This window comes from Anas acuta, chromosome 12, assembly GCF_963932015.1.
Source record: "Anas acuta chromosome 12, bAnaAcu1.1, whole genome shotgun sequence".
Lineage (NCBI taxonomy): Eukaryota > Metazoa > Chordata > Aves > Anseriformes > Anatidae > Anas > Anas acuta.
In genome coordinates, this window is record NC_088990.1 from 9,692,733 (window position 1) to 9,712,120 (window position 19,388).

Genomic DNA, 19,388 nt, shown 5'->3' on the forward strand with positions numbered 1-19,388 from the left:
AGTGAATAGCTTCATAATGGACAAGACTTCACTGAGGAAACAACAAAGAGAATTGTAATATTCTGATGCAATTTCCATCTACTCACTGGCAAACCCTAACTTAAAATAAAGTGCTTTAATGTAAGATTTAAAGCAAATAATAATAAATAATATTAATAATTAAAGACAGGCATTATAGTCCTTCCCTAAGGCCATGTTCATAGATAATCCACATTTTTTTTTTGTATAACATGCTGTCAGGTGCCTACATTAAAAACCACTTCTATTACTGTGGCTTAAAAGATGAAAAAAATGAAGATATGTAGACTTGTTTCATTAGAATTAGAATGCTTTCAAATTTATATTTTTTCCCCATTACGAGCAATGGAAATATATACCACTTTCCAACATTAATAAATAATTTGTGTCCAAAACAACAACCAATGTATTTTTTACATTATATAATTATTCTTAGTAGAATTCTAACCCAAGAGAAGAAATAGAAGAATTCTCTCCTTCATAGGCATGCATTTATAAAGCACAACTGAACAAACTAATCACCTATATTATATGCTGACTTCATCTCAAGAAGCGAACCTAATCCCATAACAAAACCCCATCTGCATGGAGTGTCCTTACACCTGCATTTGCTCATGTGCTGGGGGCAAGACCAGCAGTTCTTAATATTAAGATGGTTTAGGATTCTTTCACTATCAAGCACCCAATACGATGAACAGAGCGCTAGAATCAGAAGTGCCCTATTAGTTTTAGCTTGTTTAGTAGCCTTGTCTCTCTAATTTCTACACTTGTGAACTACACTCTATCTGCAACAAAACACTTCAAGATTTGCTGAGCAGTAGTAGTACTAATGAATAATAAAGAGAAAGAAAACAGCAAGGAGCTCTACAACAGAATGTTTCTTTAAAGAACAAAGATCTCAAAAAAAAAAAAAAAAAGATTGAATCACATCCACAGATCACATGAACTATTCCACACTGCCAAATAGGGAAACAACCCACTTTTCAGAGGTCAAAGTTTTTGTCTGTAGACAGTAAAGACACTTACTGGACACTAAGTCTGACCCTAACTGGATTAGTTATTTCAGAAAGCCATGAATAAATTATGTGGCTGAGACCAACTCAGTGTCAATAAATTTATTATATCATAATACATATTCTGTTTATTGCATATCCTTTAGATTCTTTTAAAATGCTTAATAGAACCCTTCACTTCACCAGAAATCGTTTTAGGACTTGAAGAAATCAAGTGTTATATTGTTATGTATTTTATATAGTTGTTATCAATTAATTATCATGCTTAACTTGATGCAAATATTCAACTCAAAAGGGCAAGAAAACTATATATGAGTTAAAAATATCTTTTGAAATTACCTAGCAGAAAACCTTTAATCCTCCTTGGAAAAAATGCCAGAATTTGATGCACACTTTCAGAACTTAGAACCTGGAACAGATTCACTACATGCTACAGGAAAGGCAAAAATGAGAAAAACTGCCCCTGTAAACTTCTCAGAAAGTTTTTCTTGTTTATTTATTTTAAATAATCTCTTACGAAGTCATTGTGACAGAATTAAGAATCTGCATCTCTGAAATTTGGGACAATGGGTTATTTCTGTTTGATTTGTTTATTTTATTGCAAAAGAGAGTGAGGCTTAACAATAGAAAATGCAAAGCAGATGGTGGAGAAGAAAACTTTTTTTTATGGTGATTTTTTTCCTGAAGGCAGTTGTTCAAAGCTATTTAAGGGTTTGGAATGTCTGAAAAATTCCCAGGGGAAAGAGATTGATAGGGAAAGTACAGATGAGACAGCCAAGGGATAAATGCAGTCTATATATGATGGCATAGTATGTACATGAGGACATATATATGCATTCCAACACATTTTATTGTCCCAAAATGCTTTTCATTTGTGTAAATAATCCTGAGAGTAAAAGAAAGTTTGTTTGTTCCCCTCCTCCCTCCTACTTCTGTAGTATCTTTAAAAGTACCACTATATTTAGGTATCAGGTAGCCCTTATCACAAGTGCTAAAGGTACCTTAAAATTCTGAATGCACTGGTTGCAACATAAGTTGCAATACACATAAATCCAGTTAATTATATTCTCAATTTTGTAAGAAGCAGATTGAGTGTGGGTAGGTCTTTAGCTAGTAGGTAAAAGCTAGACTTCCACTCTGGTTTGTGTCAGTGTCAATTTCCACAGAATTAGTCACTCCCAGTAGGATCATTAGAAACCACAAAAAAGAGATGTTGTTGTCATATAAATCCTTATACATAATTAGAACACACTCAAGCAGAACACTGCACAAGATTGTTGCAGATCCAGTGTCTTACGTGCATTAATCTCCAGTTTAAATTATACCCTGATTTATTCAATTTCTCCAGTTGGTGAAACCAGTGAGAAACTAAATCAATTTTGAACAAATGTTGACCAAACCAGATGAGATGTACTCTTTTCTTCCTCTTCTCTACCATATTTCTTCCGTTCCCCCTTTTCAGTGCATAAGAAAAGCTACAACACCTAAACTGGCAGAAAAAAAGGGATCAAACAGTCACAGAAAAAAAAAGTAATGAAGGAGAAAGGGAAAGAGATTCTCTGCCTTCAAAGAGATGCTGAAACATTCACACTGCACCCATGAACGAGGCACAAGCAACAGAGCTGACTTAGATGGGCAACCACATTATTACTAACTCATCTTTGAGTTGAGCTCAAACACATCATAAGCAAAAGTTATGAAAATAACATGGCAAACAGCATAGCGTACACAATATTGTCATCAGTAGACTGTTGATTAAATGAATCGGACTAGGTGAAATTAACATGCTAACACAGACTTTTTCTTTATTCCCATAGTCGCCAAGGATAACTCAGTTCAGCTCAAACAATGACAACTAAACTTCTTCATCCTGTGAATGACAGCTTTTCTATCTATCCTTCCATGTTATCAAAGGGAGACTTTGTTCCAAAAGGTTTGAAAAAATGATAGTGAATAATTGGCATCTGATTTTTTTTTTTTTTAGAGACACTTTTACAGGTCTTTTTTTTAAAAAAAACGTAACTGTTAGACCATTTTACAAAGGAGGCAGAACAACTGACTTCCAAAAGACTGATATTACCTGCAACAAGCCGAGAATACTTTTTATTTATAATTTTTATCGGTTTAAATTCCTTGACCTTGTAGACATATGCTTGATTCCATCAGTCTAAGGAGGTAATTTCTGTTAACATCTTAAAATCCAAGTAATTTACAGAGAATCTTTTGTATTGCTCTTCATGACTCCACTCTTCAGAATTAAGTTCTACTTCAATCACTGGCTGCTGTTCTGCTCACCATCTGGTACTCAAAGACTTCAGACAACCACATCCCAAGGGACAGCTCTCTCAAGTGCAGCTTGTTTGTTACAATACAGCACAGAGTATGTCCAGTGGTCTTCCTAATCCTTCTGAAGTACCTGAATTCCTGGATTAAACTGTTTAATGCTTTTGCCTTACATATCTGCTATATTATTTCCCAGCCCAGAACTAAGAGCCTAAATTCTGAACAGCAACATCCGTAAAGATCACTTTAAAGAGCTATTTCCATTCATAAACTAACATACAGTAACTAAAATTATTTCATATACTTTCTAATGCAACTACAATCACTATGCAATTCACAGTAGAATTAACTGTCTATACACAAAACAGACAACTGAAAATTACCCCAAACAGTATTTACATAAAATGTTACACAGTGATCTTACTCTGCAAAGAGGTATACTGGATACATTTTTTCATGTTATATTGTACAGGGAAGATCATTTGCTCTGAGATACATAACAAAACTAAGATAGTCATATCAAGCTGTCATACCTTATCTTGAAAAATGCCCTTGGCTGATATACTGACCTTTGATTTATCTCGCATACTAAATATGCAATAAAGACAGATGAAATGAAACTTGAAAGAAAAAAAAAAAAACTCTTCCAGAATGTTATATGCTTTTCTCTCTAAACTTGCAATTACGCAAACTAAACATGTCCAGAGATTCAGATTCCAATCTCTTAAATCAGTTCCAAAAATTTTAGCTGGAGTCAAATGTATGCTGTCACAATGAAATTTAATCATAATCAGATTGTTTTTTTCATTTCGAAAAGCATATAGTACTCTATTAATTATATAACTGGTACCATCTTCAAACGTTAACTTGTAAATCTGACAATCTGTTCAGATGACTCATGTCAAATTCATTCCCAATGTACCAACTACAAGTTTGTACAAACTAAACTTCTGTTTAATGCACACAGAAGATGATGGGTTCATCTCAAAGTGAAGTCACTGAAAGTCATATTGCTTTTAAATGTAAAAATTCATTTACTCACAAGAAGATAGTAATTTTTTTTTTACAGAGCTGGGATCTTTACAAACGTTCTCGTACTTTGATCACAACAACGTAAAGTATTTTTAGCTGAAGGCTGGGCCACGTTTTTTTATTTTTTTTTTTTACAATACAGTTTTCAGGAAACAATAGAAAGAAAATTAAGTACACTCCAATCTCTTGGTTTAAAGACATGTATACAAGCTACACCACAGGAAAAAAATAGTACCATAGCATCACTAAATAAGTTTGGCATTATTTTGTGAAGCAAGCAGTTCCAAAATAAGCCCTATTTTCTATTGATTTTAGATATTGTAATATCTAAGGTGAAGTATATCACACTATACACTTTTAGCAGGGTCCTACTTTGCCTACTCTACCTAACCACTAGTTTTCACAAAATTTACTGGAAGTTGGTATCTCTAAGATCTCCATCTCTGTCTGATTTGGTTAGAATTAGCAAATTATTTCACAAGTTCAGGCAGAAGAAACTGGAAGACAAAGCATATTTACACAATTCTCACTCCATTATAAGACCTGATAAAGAAAATACCTCAGTGTCATAGTGGTACAAGATAAAAGTCAATTTTCAAGTCTTTCCAGAGCAAGATAAATATAAGCTGCCAACCAGTTGTAACCTGACCATAAATTAATTTTCCACATCTTCTACTGTTACAACAACTGACAAATTTTGTTATTCAACCAATAAAAGCAAAAATCTGGCCATTTTAGTATCAAATCTACTGATTTTTAAAGTCACCTTTTAGAGGGTATTATTTGCCAACAGCAGTCTCAGAGGAGGTTGTTTTAATTAAAAATCCTTCCTTTATCATTTACTGTATAACCTGAACTTAAATCATTTTGCTTTCCCCAACCTATGCTTAAAAAATATTACAAGCAGATGGCAGAAATAAGGCAAAACATAAAAACTGCAAATTCAATTTGCAGCTAATAAGAAAAAATTAAAAAAAGATAGCATTATGCAGTACTATCTTGCAAAAGGAGAGAGAAAGACAACAAAAGCATGGATCTACTTTATTCTCTCAAGAATTAGAGGAGTGTAAGCCTTGAGGAAAAAAAAAAACAAAAACAAACAAGCAATCACTCTATGGAAAAATGTCTGATTTTTACGTGTTTTAACATGCTTAAAAATATCCACCACTGAAAAGGATGCAAATAACCTAGCCAACAGTTTGTATAGCAGTCAAACAAAGAACACACAAGTACAGAGTTACGTCCCTTGAAAATTTACAGGTAATTGAAATAGACAATAAAGTATTAATGTTATTATATTAGTACACATGAAACCACTATGATAAGACACTATTAACCAACATATTTTAGGCATTCTTCATTACTCCCTATGTTCAGAGATTCTTAAGGAACATTCCCATGGATCCTTATTTGATCCTCCTGGTTCAAATATTCAGCTCAACACTCAATTATGTTAAGCACAATCTTCTCTGTGCAACTGTAAATAGCATATAGTGGCCATTATAATTCAAAACGTATTTAGGAACCACATTTAGACAGTATGTTTTTAAAGCATCTATGTGTTGCTTCACCATCTTTCCTTCCTTTCTTAAAAACAAACTCCTTTCCTATTTCTTCAAGTACTGGTTACCTGTAGAATCTTAACAATTAAAAACTGAGAAACACATTCAGCTATATTACTATTTTTCAAAAAATACAATCTGTCACTTCAAAACAAAATTGCTAATGCTACCTAATCAGCAAAATTACATGGTGCTGATAATGACTGGTTATCACAGAGAAAGGCATATGGTTTCATTTTAATACTAGACAATTAGTAACTAATTGAATAATTTAATATTAAAGAAGGCAAGAAACACTTTTCAAACTATCAAGCAAAACACCACAATTTTCCATTTACTGAAGAAATCAGGGGAAATGACATATTGCCAACAGCCATAACTAATACTCCATAAGTCTACTAGAAAGAATTCCAGGCCAGTTATTACTCTCCCGCCTTATTGTCTCTAAAAACCTAATTTTCGGTGATTTCATCTAGATACGTTTTGTATTTTGTTTTGTATTTTGGACTAGCTCTGCATTACTTGAACTCAGTTAAATATAATCCTTTACTCAGCTCAATAAATAACTTGAGCTCTTTCAAACCAGATCAATGATGGTCAGAACCACAGATTTGTTACACAGTATGCATCACAGCACAAAAATGGAATCTCACTTGTATTCTCAAAACCAACAAAATTAAGCAGTGCATTTTTTCATATACAGAGAGAACACAACCAGGAACTTACAATGCACAAGGTTCTGTACTGAATTAATCATTTGAATAAAAAAATGGAGGCAGCCATACACATTTTATGCACCAAAATACATGTACAATGTTACATGGCAAATTTATTTTATATACTCTTTCTTCAGTTTAGGGAATTTTTTCCTCTCATTTTCCCTCTTTTAAAAGAAAAAAAATTAACACATGGCATATAACCACACACATAAAACAGCTCCCTACCTCAGTGGGAACAACTAAAGAGAATAAAAAAGGCAAATGAGAAAGATGGAAGGCAAGTATCTGAGAAGACAGAGATGGAGTTTATCTGTAAGACGGTGCTCATGCAGAAGTATGCAAATCACACAGACTGAAAACCGGTATCATTAGTACTGGAAAGTCAGAATCTCTCATATATGGTCTTTTGCGAGAAACCCCAAAACAAGACTTTCAGTAGATTTTTTTTTTTTTTTTTTTTTTGGACTAACATCTTGAAAATATGTCCAAAGCTTTCTGTGTCTGCTGAATGGAAAAGCTACCTTTGTCTCCATATTCCATCCTCTTCATGTCAAAGAACCTTGATCATCCCAACTAATAAAAAGAGTGAGTCATGATCAGTGGTAGAACAGCCAGAAAGTGGTAACCTCAATGTGTTTGCAATTAAAAATAACTTCTCTAATAATGAGAGTACCTATCAGTGAAAGCACGAATAGCAGTGCTATGCTACACTAACAACCTGAGCAGGAGCTTTCCTATCAGATCCAGCTAAGGACAGAACTCGAAGAAAAACAGCACCATCTAGTGTTTGGTCAATCCATAATTGCAATGCAACTAAAACACCACCGGAAATATTTTTTTCCGTGGAAGATTTTATGTAAGTATGATAGGAAAAAAAGTCTAGAAAGTACATTAAAAAAAAAAAAAAAAGTAGAAAAAATCCACAAGTGTTAATACAACAACAACAAGATGTTTTGCACAAATAGTTATCAGTAATAGCTTAATTTTGTAGAAAAACTAACTTCAGTATTACTTTGCTGTACAGTGACAATCTTGGAGTTTTTAAGAACATAAAAAAATGAAATGAAAAGTTTAAACAGAATTTGAATGCAGAAAGTGTTTTAGAGGCTTAGAGGGATGAAACATTAAGTTAAACCCCATTCTTATAAACTCAGAGAAGTATGTTTCTTCTGCATAAAAAGAGATAGCTTCAGCTAAAGTATCACACTTAAGTATGTCAGGGAAATGAAATCAAGAAGGATCCACCTCTCTGAGAAAATAAGGGTACCACTAAATAGACAGCCGTAACAAAAAAATCTTCCAGAACTGCAAGAAGAAAGTCATCTAAAGTACTTAATGACTTTCAGTTCTGTGCAAAAAAAAGTTAAGATCCAAGGTTTGGATCATCTCCATTAACACATTTTATTTTATACTTCCAATGGACTGGACGAATGCTTAGCTTTTATGCCAGATTTGAAGGGAAATGCTTCCAGGTACAAATGTAAGCTGTCATGATCATGCAAACACAACCTTTCTGAAAAGGTATGAAAGAACATTACAACTCAACAATATTTTCAACCAAACATCCTGAAACTACATCCAACATATGCACTAGGACAGTTTATTTGGACAAAAGCACTATTCTCCAATAGATTATTATTTTTTATATCCCCCAAAAATTTCCTAAACCTTCTAAAACATACGATTAAACAATTCTGATCTTCAACTCCATCAGAAAACCTCTTTCTGAAGACTGTATTGTATCTCAGACACTTGCAAATTATTTTCACAGATTAAAAAAAACGTAGAATAGTTCAGATGGAAGGAACCTTCAAAGGTTCCTTCTTACCTGACTCTTCATGGCTAACCAAAAGTTAAAACATATGCTCGAGGGCATTATCCAAACACCTCATGAACACTAACAGGCACAGAGCACTGACCACCTTGCTCAGAAGCCTGTTCCAGCATTTGACCACCCTCACAGAAAAGAAGCTTTCCCTGATGTGCAGTTGGAACCTCCCCTGGCACAGCTGTGCTCTGCTCCTGCACATGCTGCCAGTAGTTATGAGGAAGAAGAGACCAGCACCTCCCTGTCCACTTCCCTCCTTGTGAAGTTGTAGAGAGCAATGAGTTGCCTCTTTGCTTCCTCTTCTCCAAACAAGATGACCCAAACATCCTCAGCCTCTCCTCATAAGACATGAATTCAGCCGTTTTACCAGCTTTGTTGCCCTCCTCTGGATGCTTTTGAGGACCTTAACATCCTTCCTGTATTTTGAAGACCAGAATGTATGCAATATTCAGGGTGAGTCCACACCAACGCTAAGTACAGCAGGAGAATCTTGCCAAAGCTTACAACATAACTTTATTTCCTGAAGGTATCTAATGTAGATCAGAAGTTAAAAGTTACATTTCCTTACCTTGGTTTATTGTGTGGTAATGCCTTTGCATCAACAGCAAACATCTTGGAAACAAAGACAATAACTGGGGCCGTTCCTTCACTACTGCATTTCAGAAAAGCTGAACAAACATAAAATGAAGTTATTTGCATTTTTTATCCCAGCAGTATGGACAAAATTAGTTTTCCATGAATTTTATAGGAATCCATGTTTCTCTCCTATTTCAATGAGTAATGTACTAAAGACAAATTAACAGAAGTGGAAAATTACTCTAACCATATCATTTGATATCTCTACCTCTATCTTCAAGTATGTTTCACAATAAAATTAAATGAGCAAAAGTATAAAACCAGAACTTCTCATAATAATTGGAAACTATACATATTCAACTAAACATGCTGTTTTGATATTTAGAATTGAGTTCATAGGCTGGTTTAGATTACAATGACAAAAACACAGAACAGTGTTTTTGTGTTTAACATTTAGACTGAACTATTCATTCAGTGCCTCAAAGTATTCTTCCTCATTTCAAATTAAAGGCTGAAGTCCTACAAATGTCTAGACACTTATGTCTTCATGCAATTGCAGCAACTTAGCTACAAGAATGGATCTTTCTCAAATGCTGTACGATCCACATAAAACTCATTCAGTATTTAGGAAATTCCCATCAACAATTTTTTCATCACACCTGGAGCTCATCATCAAATCCCAAACAAACACAAAGCCATTTAGAACTTTTATAGAAACTGCCCTCTTCTCTTCTGCCTTTTATATTATCTATGAAAAGAATATATTGTAAAGTGCTTATGCAAAGACTGCAACTTAGAATTAACAAGGTACTCATCACTAAAATGTGATGTTGTATTGGGTTGTGGGGTTTAGCTGCCCAGTACGGTAAAACCACCACAGATGTACTCCTTATTTTCATAACCAAGCACAGTAAAATCTAAATTTATGGAGACAAATTTCTTCTAATTGACTTTATAGAATATTCTATACTGTTTGAAGGATACAACCTTTGTTTTACTTTGGTGAAGGACGAAAGCATCTGTTTCCTCACCCCAAGAAACAATTCCTATCAGCCTGTCAATTTGACAATCACATCTCAAGCTGGCATTTGACATCTCATCATTTTAGATTTCTTAAAGCTCTCTTTTAAACACTGTTCTATAAACACCTTTTATTACACATCCAAAGTTCAGAAATCCTTTCAACTGTTACTAGCTTAAGCGTGCTATCTTCTCCTAATTTTTATTAAACTAATTCTTGAAGTACCCAAGAACATTCATTACCTTAAAACAAAATGCAAAAATGCATTCTGCTATAAAGCACATTCAGTTAGAAATACAATTTTCAGAAAAACAAATTAATACACATGAGGCCTATTTTTCCCCCTACATACCTATTTGAAAAGACCATACAGGAACGTTCTTTTTCAGACTACTGAATCTGAGGGAAAAATATCATTTTATACAGAAGTTCCAACCCTATAGAGGAGATTACCACATATATCTGGAAAATTACAAGCTTTGTTCACCACTTGACTAATAATGTATCAGCATCATTAGTTTCAACTTTGATTTTCAATTTTGCTGAATACTTAGTTCAGCTTCAACAGCTCTCATCTGTCTTTGAGGAAAACAAAGTCAGTAGTTCTTCTTTTCAAGGCATCAGAATTTTTATGACCAACACGTATGAACACAGTTTTTATTTACAAATAATACACAAATAGAAAAAAAGAATATTAACATGTTATGAACTTTACTGCATTCAGTACAATTAGTTTATTTTCACTACTGCCTATAAATAGTTCTATTACTGCTTGTAGAAAAGCTATTTTACATAGGTCTTCCCAGTCTCAAAATTTTGTAGCATGGGACTTGGTGATTAACAAACTTACTATGCAGATTTGCCTACTTGGGCTTACAGACATCCCAATGTTCAGTGTAACACCTGAATATACTGCGAAGCCCTTCTTGAGGAAGAACTGGGCATGAAATCCTGATCTCAGCGAAGTCAATGGCAAAACTTAAAATCCTTAAAACAGGAGTTTGTACCTTCATTTTACATTCCAGATAATGAAATACATTTGTTGCTTTGGAAGTCTTTTGGGTCTTACCTTTATTTGCTAATCTTTTCTCATTCTTGTATGTTATAAAATTACTAAGAAATCAATTTATATCTTGAGCTATGAAAATGTAGATGAAATACTTAATGACAATGTTTGAAGTGACAGTTAGACTACATCTTACTACTTCTAATAGCAATTTTCAGTACATAAGCTAATTCGCAATAAATCCAAAAAATAATGTTTTTGTTTTAGATTACTAGAACCTGGTACCTAGTTAACCGATGTACTTGTAAATATGAAACCTAAGTTCAAGTTCCTATTGGCTAATAATAAATGTTTTTAGCACAGAAGACAGTAAAGCATTCTATTATTGCTCAATTAGAATCTTAGAGTCATAGAATATCCTGAGTTGCAAGAGACCCACAGGGATCATCGAGTCCAACTCCTGGCTCCATGGAGGACCACCCAAAAATAAAACCCTATGTCTGAGAGCACTGTCCAAATGGTTCTTGAATTCCAGCAGACTTGTTGCCATAAGCTCTTCCCTGAGGAGCTCATTCCACTGCCTGACCCTCTTGGTGAAAAACCTTTTCCTAACATCAAGTCTGAACTGCCCCTGTTGCAACTTCATGCTGTTCCCTTGGGTCCTGTTGCTGTCACCAGAGAGCAGAGCTCAGCGCCTACCCCTCAGGTCCCCTCGTGAGGAAGCTGCAGGCTGCCATGAGGCCTGCCCTCAATCTCCTCTTCTCTAGGCTGAAATGAATTCCACAATGAATTCTGCTGCTTAGAACTAAATACAAGTATTAACCTTATAACCTCCCCGAATCCCAAGTCCAAATCTTAGACTTTACATCATTTGCAGCTTCATTTGTCTAAAATCCATGAACATGTGGGATTAAAGAAAAATACAAAGAATAAAAGTAAGACATACAACTATGATATGTCATTGATAAACATCAATGTTACTACAGGTAAAATAATAATGAATCTAAGTAGAGGTTACTACGCATCTTATGATCCAAAGACAAACAAAACAACCAAGATTGAAATAACTTTAATGTTAATGGACGAACACTTACCACTTTTCAGTTCCTGAGTTTCTGGTGGTAAAGAATCAAAAGTTCTAGCTCCAACACACATCAATTTTTCCACTCTTTCTGCAGTGATGTCAAGAGGACTGGGAAGTTTATTACACACCATGGCTAAAGTGCATTGCTAAGGACATAAAGAATCTGTTTATATTTCCTTACTGAATACAAATAAAAGGAAACGTCTTTAATATCTGTTTCCCTAAATCAACAGTATCATGCATGAACTGCCATCAACGACAGCTAAAATCCAGCTGTCACTAACATTTGTACATAAAACTATGTAATAGAAGTAGTATTGCTAAAATACTTCCAGTTTCATAGATTACTTTCCTAACAAAAAGGTGGATGTTTAAGCATGAAGTTGGTTGAAATAGAATACAAACTGTAGATATGTAACTTAATACTATGACTGCGAAAATCAGTCCAGCTAGTGTAGGCATAAACATGAATAGAAGAAAATCATAACACACCACAAACGGAAATATGTGAGCACTCTTCCAAGTCTACAAACTGCCAATAGAACAAAAAGTTGTATCTTTCTTAAGGATACAAAGGACTGCATCAGATATTGGTAGCCACTGGCTACAAATGGCATTAAGGTGAACTTTGGGGTCTGTATGCCGTGACTCCCGTGCACCAATTTTCAATCCCAAAGAGGTGATTATCTTTTCAATCTTTTCTTTGTCTCTGTACGGGAAAATACAAACCACATTAGCAATGCATAACAAGAATCTATAACATTCCTTGTTTGAGTATTTCAAAAATCAACACGGCACATAGAAAATGATTCCATGATTTCATAGAATCTTCTCACCTCTTCATAACAGCTTCATATAGACTCCATATGTTGTCAAGCACCAACTGCACAAACAAAGGTTTCTTTCCTTTTGACTAGCAGAACAAAAAAACTAGTTAATTTTCAGCAATTCCTTGCTTTTACAACAAGCTTAAGACTGCACTCATAACCAATCGTTTTCATAAGAAGCATGTAAAACCTTCATTCAAAATCAAGCCAGTTGCCTGTTTCTACACAATTCCTACTTCAAAAGTTTAATAAAAATGATGTTATAAGCCACAAAATAAGCATGGAATTTTAAAGTGCAGAACAAGGGTTTCAATTTCAGAAAAAGAGCCTGAAAATATGGAACATGTCTATCTTGATCCCAGTTATCACCACTTAACCCCCACCTCTTAAAAAAAACAAAACAATAATAAATCATTACATGAAAAGAGAGGAAGTCCTGCCCTCTAACTTTGAGTGGTAGAAACACTTTATGCAAGAGAGAAGCAGTCTTCAGGCCAATACCTCAGTACAGCATTCAATTACAATTTGGGGCCTCACTAAGGCAAATTATTTTCTAAATCCTAAATCCTCAGCTAAACCCCAAAATCCTAAATCCTTAGCTCTTGAAGCACTCTTCAAATCAGATGACAGAGGCCAACTCACTCCTCAGGTTCCTACACTGCTAGTCTTCCATTCATCTCATATGTTTCACTCTATCCTGAATCCTTGAAGCTGGAATGCCTCTTATTTTGTGAGCAGAGAGATTTAAGAGCAATGGTGAGCGCTATAAATTGGATGAGAATTCTTTCCTGTACCCTTTGAATGGTTGTTTTTGAATGGCCTCATTTCTAAGGCTGCCATAGTAACGTTATGCTTCCACAAATGTTGACTAGACAGGTACTTCGATCAGTTCTCAAACCACAAAATGATGAGTTGGACAAAAAAAAGTAAAACTAAATAAACCACACGTAATATTCCTGACAACTGCCCTACCTGATCACCTTTCATTATCTTCTTTGCTTTTGTATTTAAGTAATAATCTCCCCATAAAGTCTTTAGAAGCACTGCAGGCTTGATTCCAATCTTCTGGCTGTACAATTTTGCAAAATGCTCAATGCTGCAAGAAAACAAAAAGCAACTTGATAAAAGTGTAACGTTGTTTACAGGTGTTTATCAGCCTAAACAAGTGACAGCTTACACAAAAATCATACATATCTCAAGTCTTCGTTTTGCTCCCACTTTTCCAATTACCTTCTCTTTAGTTCCTATTTTTTAACATTTGTGCCTGCAAAAACATTCAGTGACAACAGCTTAAAAATGTCAGTTATACATTTTTGTTTTGTTTCAAGTCAGCTTGAAGACTGAATTTGTTTAAATGAAATAAATATCCGTGTACTACTCTCCCCCAGTAAAAATAAAACAAAACAAAACAAAAGTTTCAAGTATTTGAAGTCATGACTCTCAAACTTACTCTATGAAAGAGGTTACCTAATGCATTTTACCTGTGACTAGAATGGTAAAAATGAAAAAATTAAAAATTAAGTATTCTTTCTAGCCACGCTTCAGCCCTCAGATGATAGCAATTCCTTTTAAAGTTAACTACTTCAGGCATTTGTGGTTTAGAGCATTGCTTTAATATCAAGTCTAGCCCATAAAATAATACAGAAACGGTAATATTAAAAGTTTTCCATTGGAGCCCATGAATTAATATAAGTAGGCTGCTTAGGACCTAAAGAAGGACTTTTGAAGCTTCTGCAGTCTCCCCACTGAATATATTCAACAAGCAGTAACAAAAAAAATCTACATATCTTCATCCCATGCATGCAGAAACAAAAATATACACGACTGTTCACAATTGGAACAATTCTATTTGCATAATAATGATATTTGATAACCTCTTATTTGAAATCCAGAGGTCTCATATTTCTACACACCTAAAAATTACCTATGAGATTTATTTAGCCACATACTTCTTTAGCCAATCTGATAACTTCTTTCCTTAAAAGGTATACACATTTCTACACCTTCTGAATACACTAACAATTACACTGCTCCCTGCCGTATGTTTAGTGTGCTCTCTTTCCAGCTAGAGACACCTCTTAAACTGAAGGAGAAATGTCAGGGATTTTGACAGAAGGGAAAGGGCTGTATTGCACAGCTGAACGGGGTGTGCAGGGAAGGAGGAAGACGTTGTGTCATACAAGGAGGAAGATGTTGTGTCATACAGTCATTCCAGATGTAGGGAAGCAGAAAGCAGCTACTACGTGGTATTTTCAGTATCAACATACTGCACAACAGTTCAGGACGTGCAGTGCTGTGTAGTACTGCCCAGTTATGGCTGCGGGCACCATATGCAAAGCTCTCTGCTCCCATAAAGTGTGTGGACCACCAAACATATCTGATAAAACTCTTCTAGCCTTCAGAGATGAAAATGTCTGCCTTCACTCATCTTCTACAACTAAGTCTATTTCAAACTGAAGAATATTCCAAGAATCTCAAGGTTTTCTTTCAATTTCCTTTACACAACTTATACGCTGTTTTTTTAAAAAAACATTATTATTCATAGCAGATAATTAAATTAGTTACTTATTTTATTTTTCCTTTTTCCTGCAGTGATAAGAAGTGTCTGAGTTAATTTCAAACTCTTCAGTGAACTTTAAATGCAAGTTTTAATCCTTTTTTGTTTTGCAACATTAAAGACATACTGTATTACTGAGTATATCTTTTTAATTATATAGTCATGATGAAGACAAGGACTCCACCTTGCGGCCAGCAATCAGAACACATGTAATCTTTACTACAGCATACTGCCCTTCAAAACTAATCACCAAGAACAGGACTGAAAACCAGAACTGATCACAAACTCAGATACAGTAGTACTGGTAATTTTCTGAAATTGTTCCGCTCCCTGTTTCTTAATTTTACTTAAATATCTCTGCAGTGGTAACTGCTGAAACAAAGATATTAGGTAAAAGAAGATAAAAAATGCACCTGAATGAGGAAAATAATGGGGAAAAAAGCTAGATTAAGACTGATAAGCATAAGCACTTAAAAACAAACACAATTTCAAATGCAAGACAAAATCTGATTCAGAAAAAAAAAACAACAGACCACAGTAATGCTGTGACCCAAAACTATATTGGGCAGAATTGAACAGCTGAAACAGCTGCCCTGATGCCAGCTGCCTGTTCTAGGCTTGTTACAAACATCACCAGCCCTGTGGCTGGAAGTTCCAGCTGACTCTCGAAACAGCTCTTACACTGCTGCAGTTTTAAGCCAAGTCTGGTAAAGCATATTGAACATAAGTAATTAACAACACACAAAGTTTACCAGGCTAGGCTGAATGCTACAGTGGGCTAAGCAGCTGGTGTGTAAGAATAACACAGGTCTCCAAACCACAGGCCAGAGCTGGCAGTTTTTTCAACTGTCCAACATTAATGTATATTAGAATAGACAGATTAAAAGTTGCTTATCACAGAAAAAACGTTGACAAAAATCTTTAGAAATACAAAGGAGCTCAAAACTCTTTAAATTTGAGATTACTTGCAGAAATCAATTTAAAAAAATCAAAAAGGGCATTAACTAGGTACCATACTTACCCAAAACCCCATCCATCAATTGCACTGGCAAACACCACATTTCCATGGTCTGGCGAAAAATAGAGATGGGAATCATCAGTATCTTCCAGTCCAGCACTCCAGTCATAAATTTGATCTCCAAGTGCTGCGTCTGAAATATTTTCACTTTCTGTTTCTTTCTCAGCTCTTTCTTCTAAGACTTTAGAGGTAAAGAGTGTTCCAGTGACTGCATTGATCTATGGAAGGGTATATAAAAACATACAAAGATTTGGTCACTCTTTCATAACAATTGCAATTAAAATGCAATACCTCCACCCTCCAAAATATAAACACTTCTTTGTTCTTTTAACAACTAGTGCACTTGTGATTCGTTTGACAATTTAAAACATGGACTTTGTGTATCTAATCCTGTCCATTTGAAGACAAGGGGAGTCTGATTAGACCAGCATTTCAGCTTAGGCACTGTGTGTTACACAGATCAGTCAGCCATGTCAAGATCAAATCAGATATAGAGTATCATACGGAGAACACTTTGTTTCTCAGAACAGGGAATGATGAAATATAAATATTACTGCCATCAAGTAAACAACAAAGAGAGCAAAGGAAAACCACATAGATAACTGTTTAAAAACTCTTGAAAAAGTTTGAAGGCGATTTAGTTGCCTCCAAATTAACTTAATCCCTGCATAAATCCATTATTATCAAGAATAATCTAAAGACATTCCTTGTCTATCCCCAGTTCAAGCAATGCAACAAAGCAAAACAGCACACTATCTCTTAAAAAAGACAGACTCTCTGTCAAGCGGTATTTGATTCTATTTTCTCTATCAAGTGCATTCAGAACCAACTAGAAATAAAATATATTAGACTAGATATTGTAGTTCTTGTAAGAAAAATTGGTTCTGCTGTGCCAAGTTTATTCCAGCTGTAAGCCACTGAAAATTAGTCTCTTTAAATTCAAGAATGGAGACAAGGCATGGGGAACCCACGGCAAAATCTGTTTTGTGAACATGATGCTATGGTATAAATACCTGCTCTAAGATATTCTTAAGGTGCGAGTATGCTTCTTGAGGGGTGAGCTTGAGCTCTACAATCAAGCGATCAATTTTATTTATCACCAATACCGGACGAATATTTTCTAGCCAAGCTTGCCGTAGAACTGCTTGAGTCTAATAAGAAAATAAGAGTTTAAAAAAAATCCATTACAGAAAGCTTGATACCACAAGACATATAATGTTGAAATGAATAACAATTAAATCTAAAATTTAATTAAACGTATAATAAGGTTCTGATTTGAATGTCAACTTATCATTTGACTTTGATGGTACATAGTGTTAAATATTAGTATTCTGCATAAAGTATTTTAATAGCAAAAAAGCTCACGCTCCTTAGAAAATCAAGTCACGAATAAAACAAACTCAATGTTATTTTGCATTATTTTTCCCATTTTCATTGCCCTATAAGCACACATAAAGTTACTAAATAATTTACCTTAATACACTTATTTCTTCTTCACACAAATAATCTATTACTAGAAAAATTATATACTCACTGTTTCAATCCTAACACCCACTCACCAGCTGTACCATGAAATTAACTAGCAAAACCAGGAAACTAACTACCCTCTTTCAGACCTCAAGTGCCCTATAATTTATTAGAAGTTGTTCCAAGCTTCTTAAAGCAGCATATCTTTTATTTCTACGTTATATACTTAAGACATATATGCAATTCTGGTTTGCTTACTCGCTCTTCACTACCCTTTTTCTCAATTTAATATACATTATTTCACCTGTGGACAGACTCCTTCAACAGCATCCACCACTATGATACAACCATCACAGAGTCGGACAGCAGTAGATACTTCTGAAGAAAAATCCACGTGCCCTGGGGAATCTATTAAATTAATCAGATACTCCTGATCACCTAGGATCAAACAATAAATATTTCAGAACAGTTATTTATTTGGGCCACGTTGTTAATACTGTGCTAAACTAGTATTAATTTCTAGGGGCGAAAACTGCAGTAACTATTATGCATAAGAAAAAGTACAAATAGACCAGGAAGATTGCAGCAGCATAATATCTAGTGGCTTATGCCTAAGCAGTTTCAATTTCACCGTTCTTTAATGCCAGTCTTCACCTTTCAATGTCCAACTACCTTCAAAACAAACAGAACTAGCTTGTAGCAGCATTGCAAATAGATCAATAGCAAAAGCACAGAGAACTTCCCCACAGTCTGCACTTTAAGGATAAATCAGAATAGACTGTCATTAAAGTAAATCCTATACTCTTAGTAAAACGTTTTATTTCAGAATTTGAGATTTTGTTAATAAAACACACTTATGACTCCACAGTATAAAATCATCTATAAGCTATTAATAAGTTTTTTTCAAATGCTTTCCAAACTACTGTCCCTCTAAACTTCTGCTTATTGAAGAGACCCCAGTCAATATTTTACGAATTAATTGTATTTACCATCAGCCACAACCAAAATAAAAAGAAATTAAGTTTCTTGTTTAAGAATTTATATTAGAATCTAGATTTCAGTAAAACAGAAAAACAACAGACATAAAAGGTTCTAACTAGTAAAGTAAGGTCACTTCAGAGACGATGATAAAACAGACCTAGCTTGCAATGCTTAGCTGGAAGATCACTGATCTCAACTATGCTTTATAAACGTATGTAGCTGAAATGACGATAGTAAGATGACTTATGGTGGCTTTTAAGCTTCATGCAATTTTTTTTCTTGCATAAGCCTGTGAGTAATGTATTCATCATGTTTATGATTCACCTAGCTGAGAGTAAAACTGGTGAGGAACATAGAGTCAGTATAGCTACGCTATATAAAACCCTCTGAACAATT

General features: G+C 34.6%; 1 protein-coding gene across 1 annotated transcript in view; it reads right to left on the reverse strand.

Moving 5' to 3' along the window:
• EFL1 (elongation factor like GTPase 1) overlaps positions 1–19,388 on the reverse strand; it is a 70,624-nt gene that overhangs the window by 49,170 nt on the left and 2,066 nt on the right. The window contains exons 5-12 of the mRNA XM_068695214.1: positions 18,316–18,449; positions 17,558–17,695; positions 16,548–16,762; positions 13,942–14,065; positions 12,979–13,055; positions 12,715–12,851; positions 12,153–12,275; positions 9,024–9,123 (exon numbers count right to left, since the gene is read on the reverse strand). Of these exons, the coding sequence (XP_068551315.1) occupies positions 9,024–9,123; positions 12,153–12,275; positions 12,715–12,851; positions 12,979–13,055; positions 13,942–14,065; positions 16,548–16,762; positions 17,558–17,695; positions 18,316–18,449 (1,048 nt within the window). The remainder of the gene's footprint in view (positions 1–9,023; positions 9,124–12,152; positions 12,276–12,714; positions 12,852–12,978; positions 13,056–13,941; positions 14,066–16,547; positions 16,763–17,557; positions 17,696–18,315; positions 18,450–19,388) is intronic.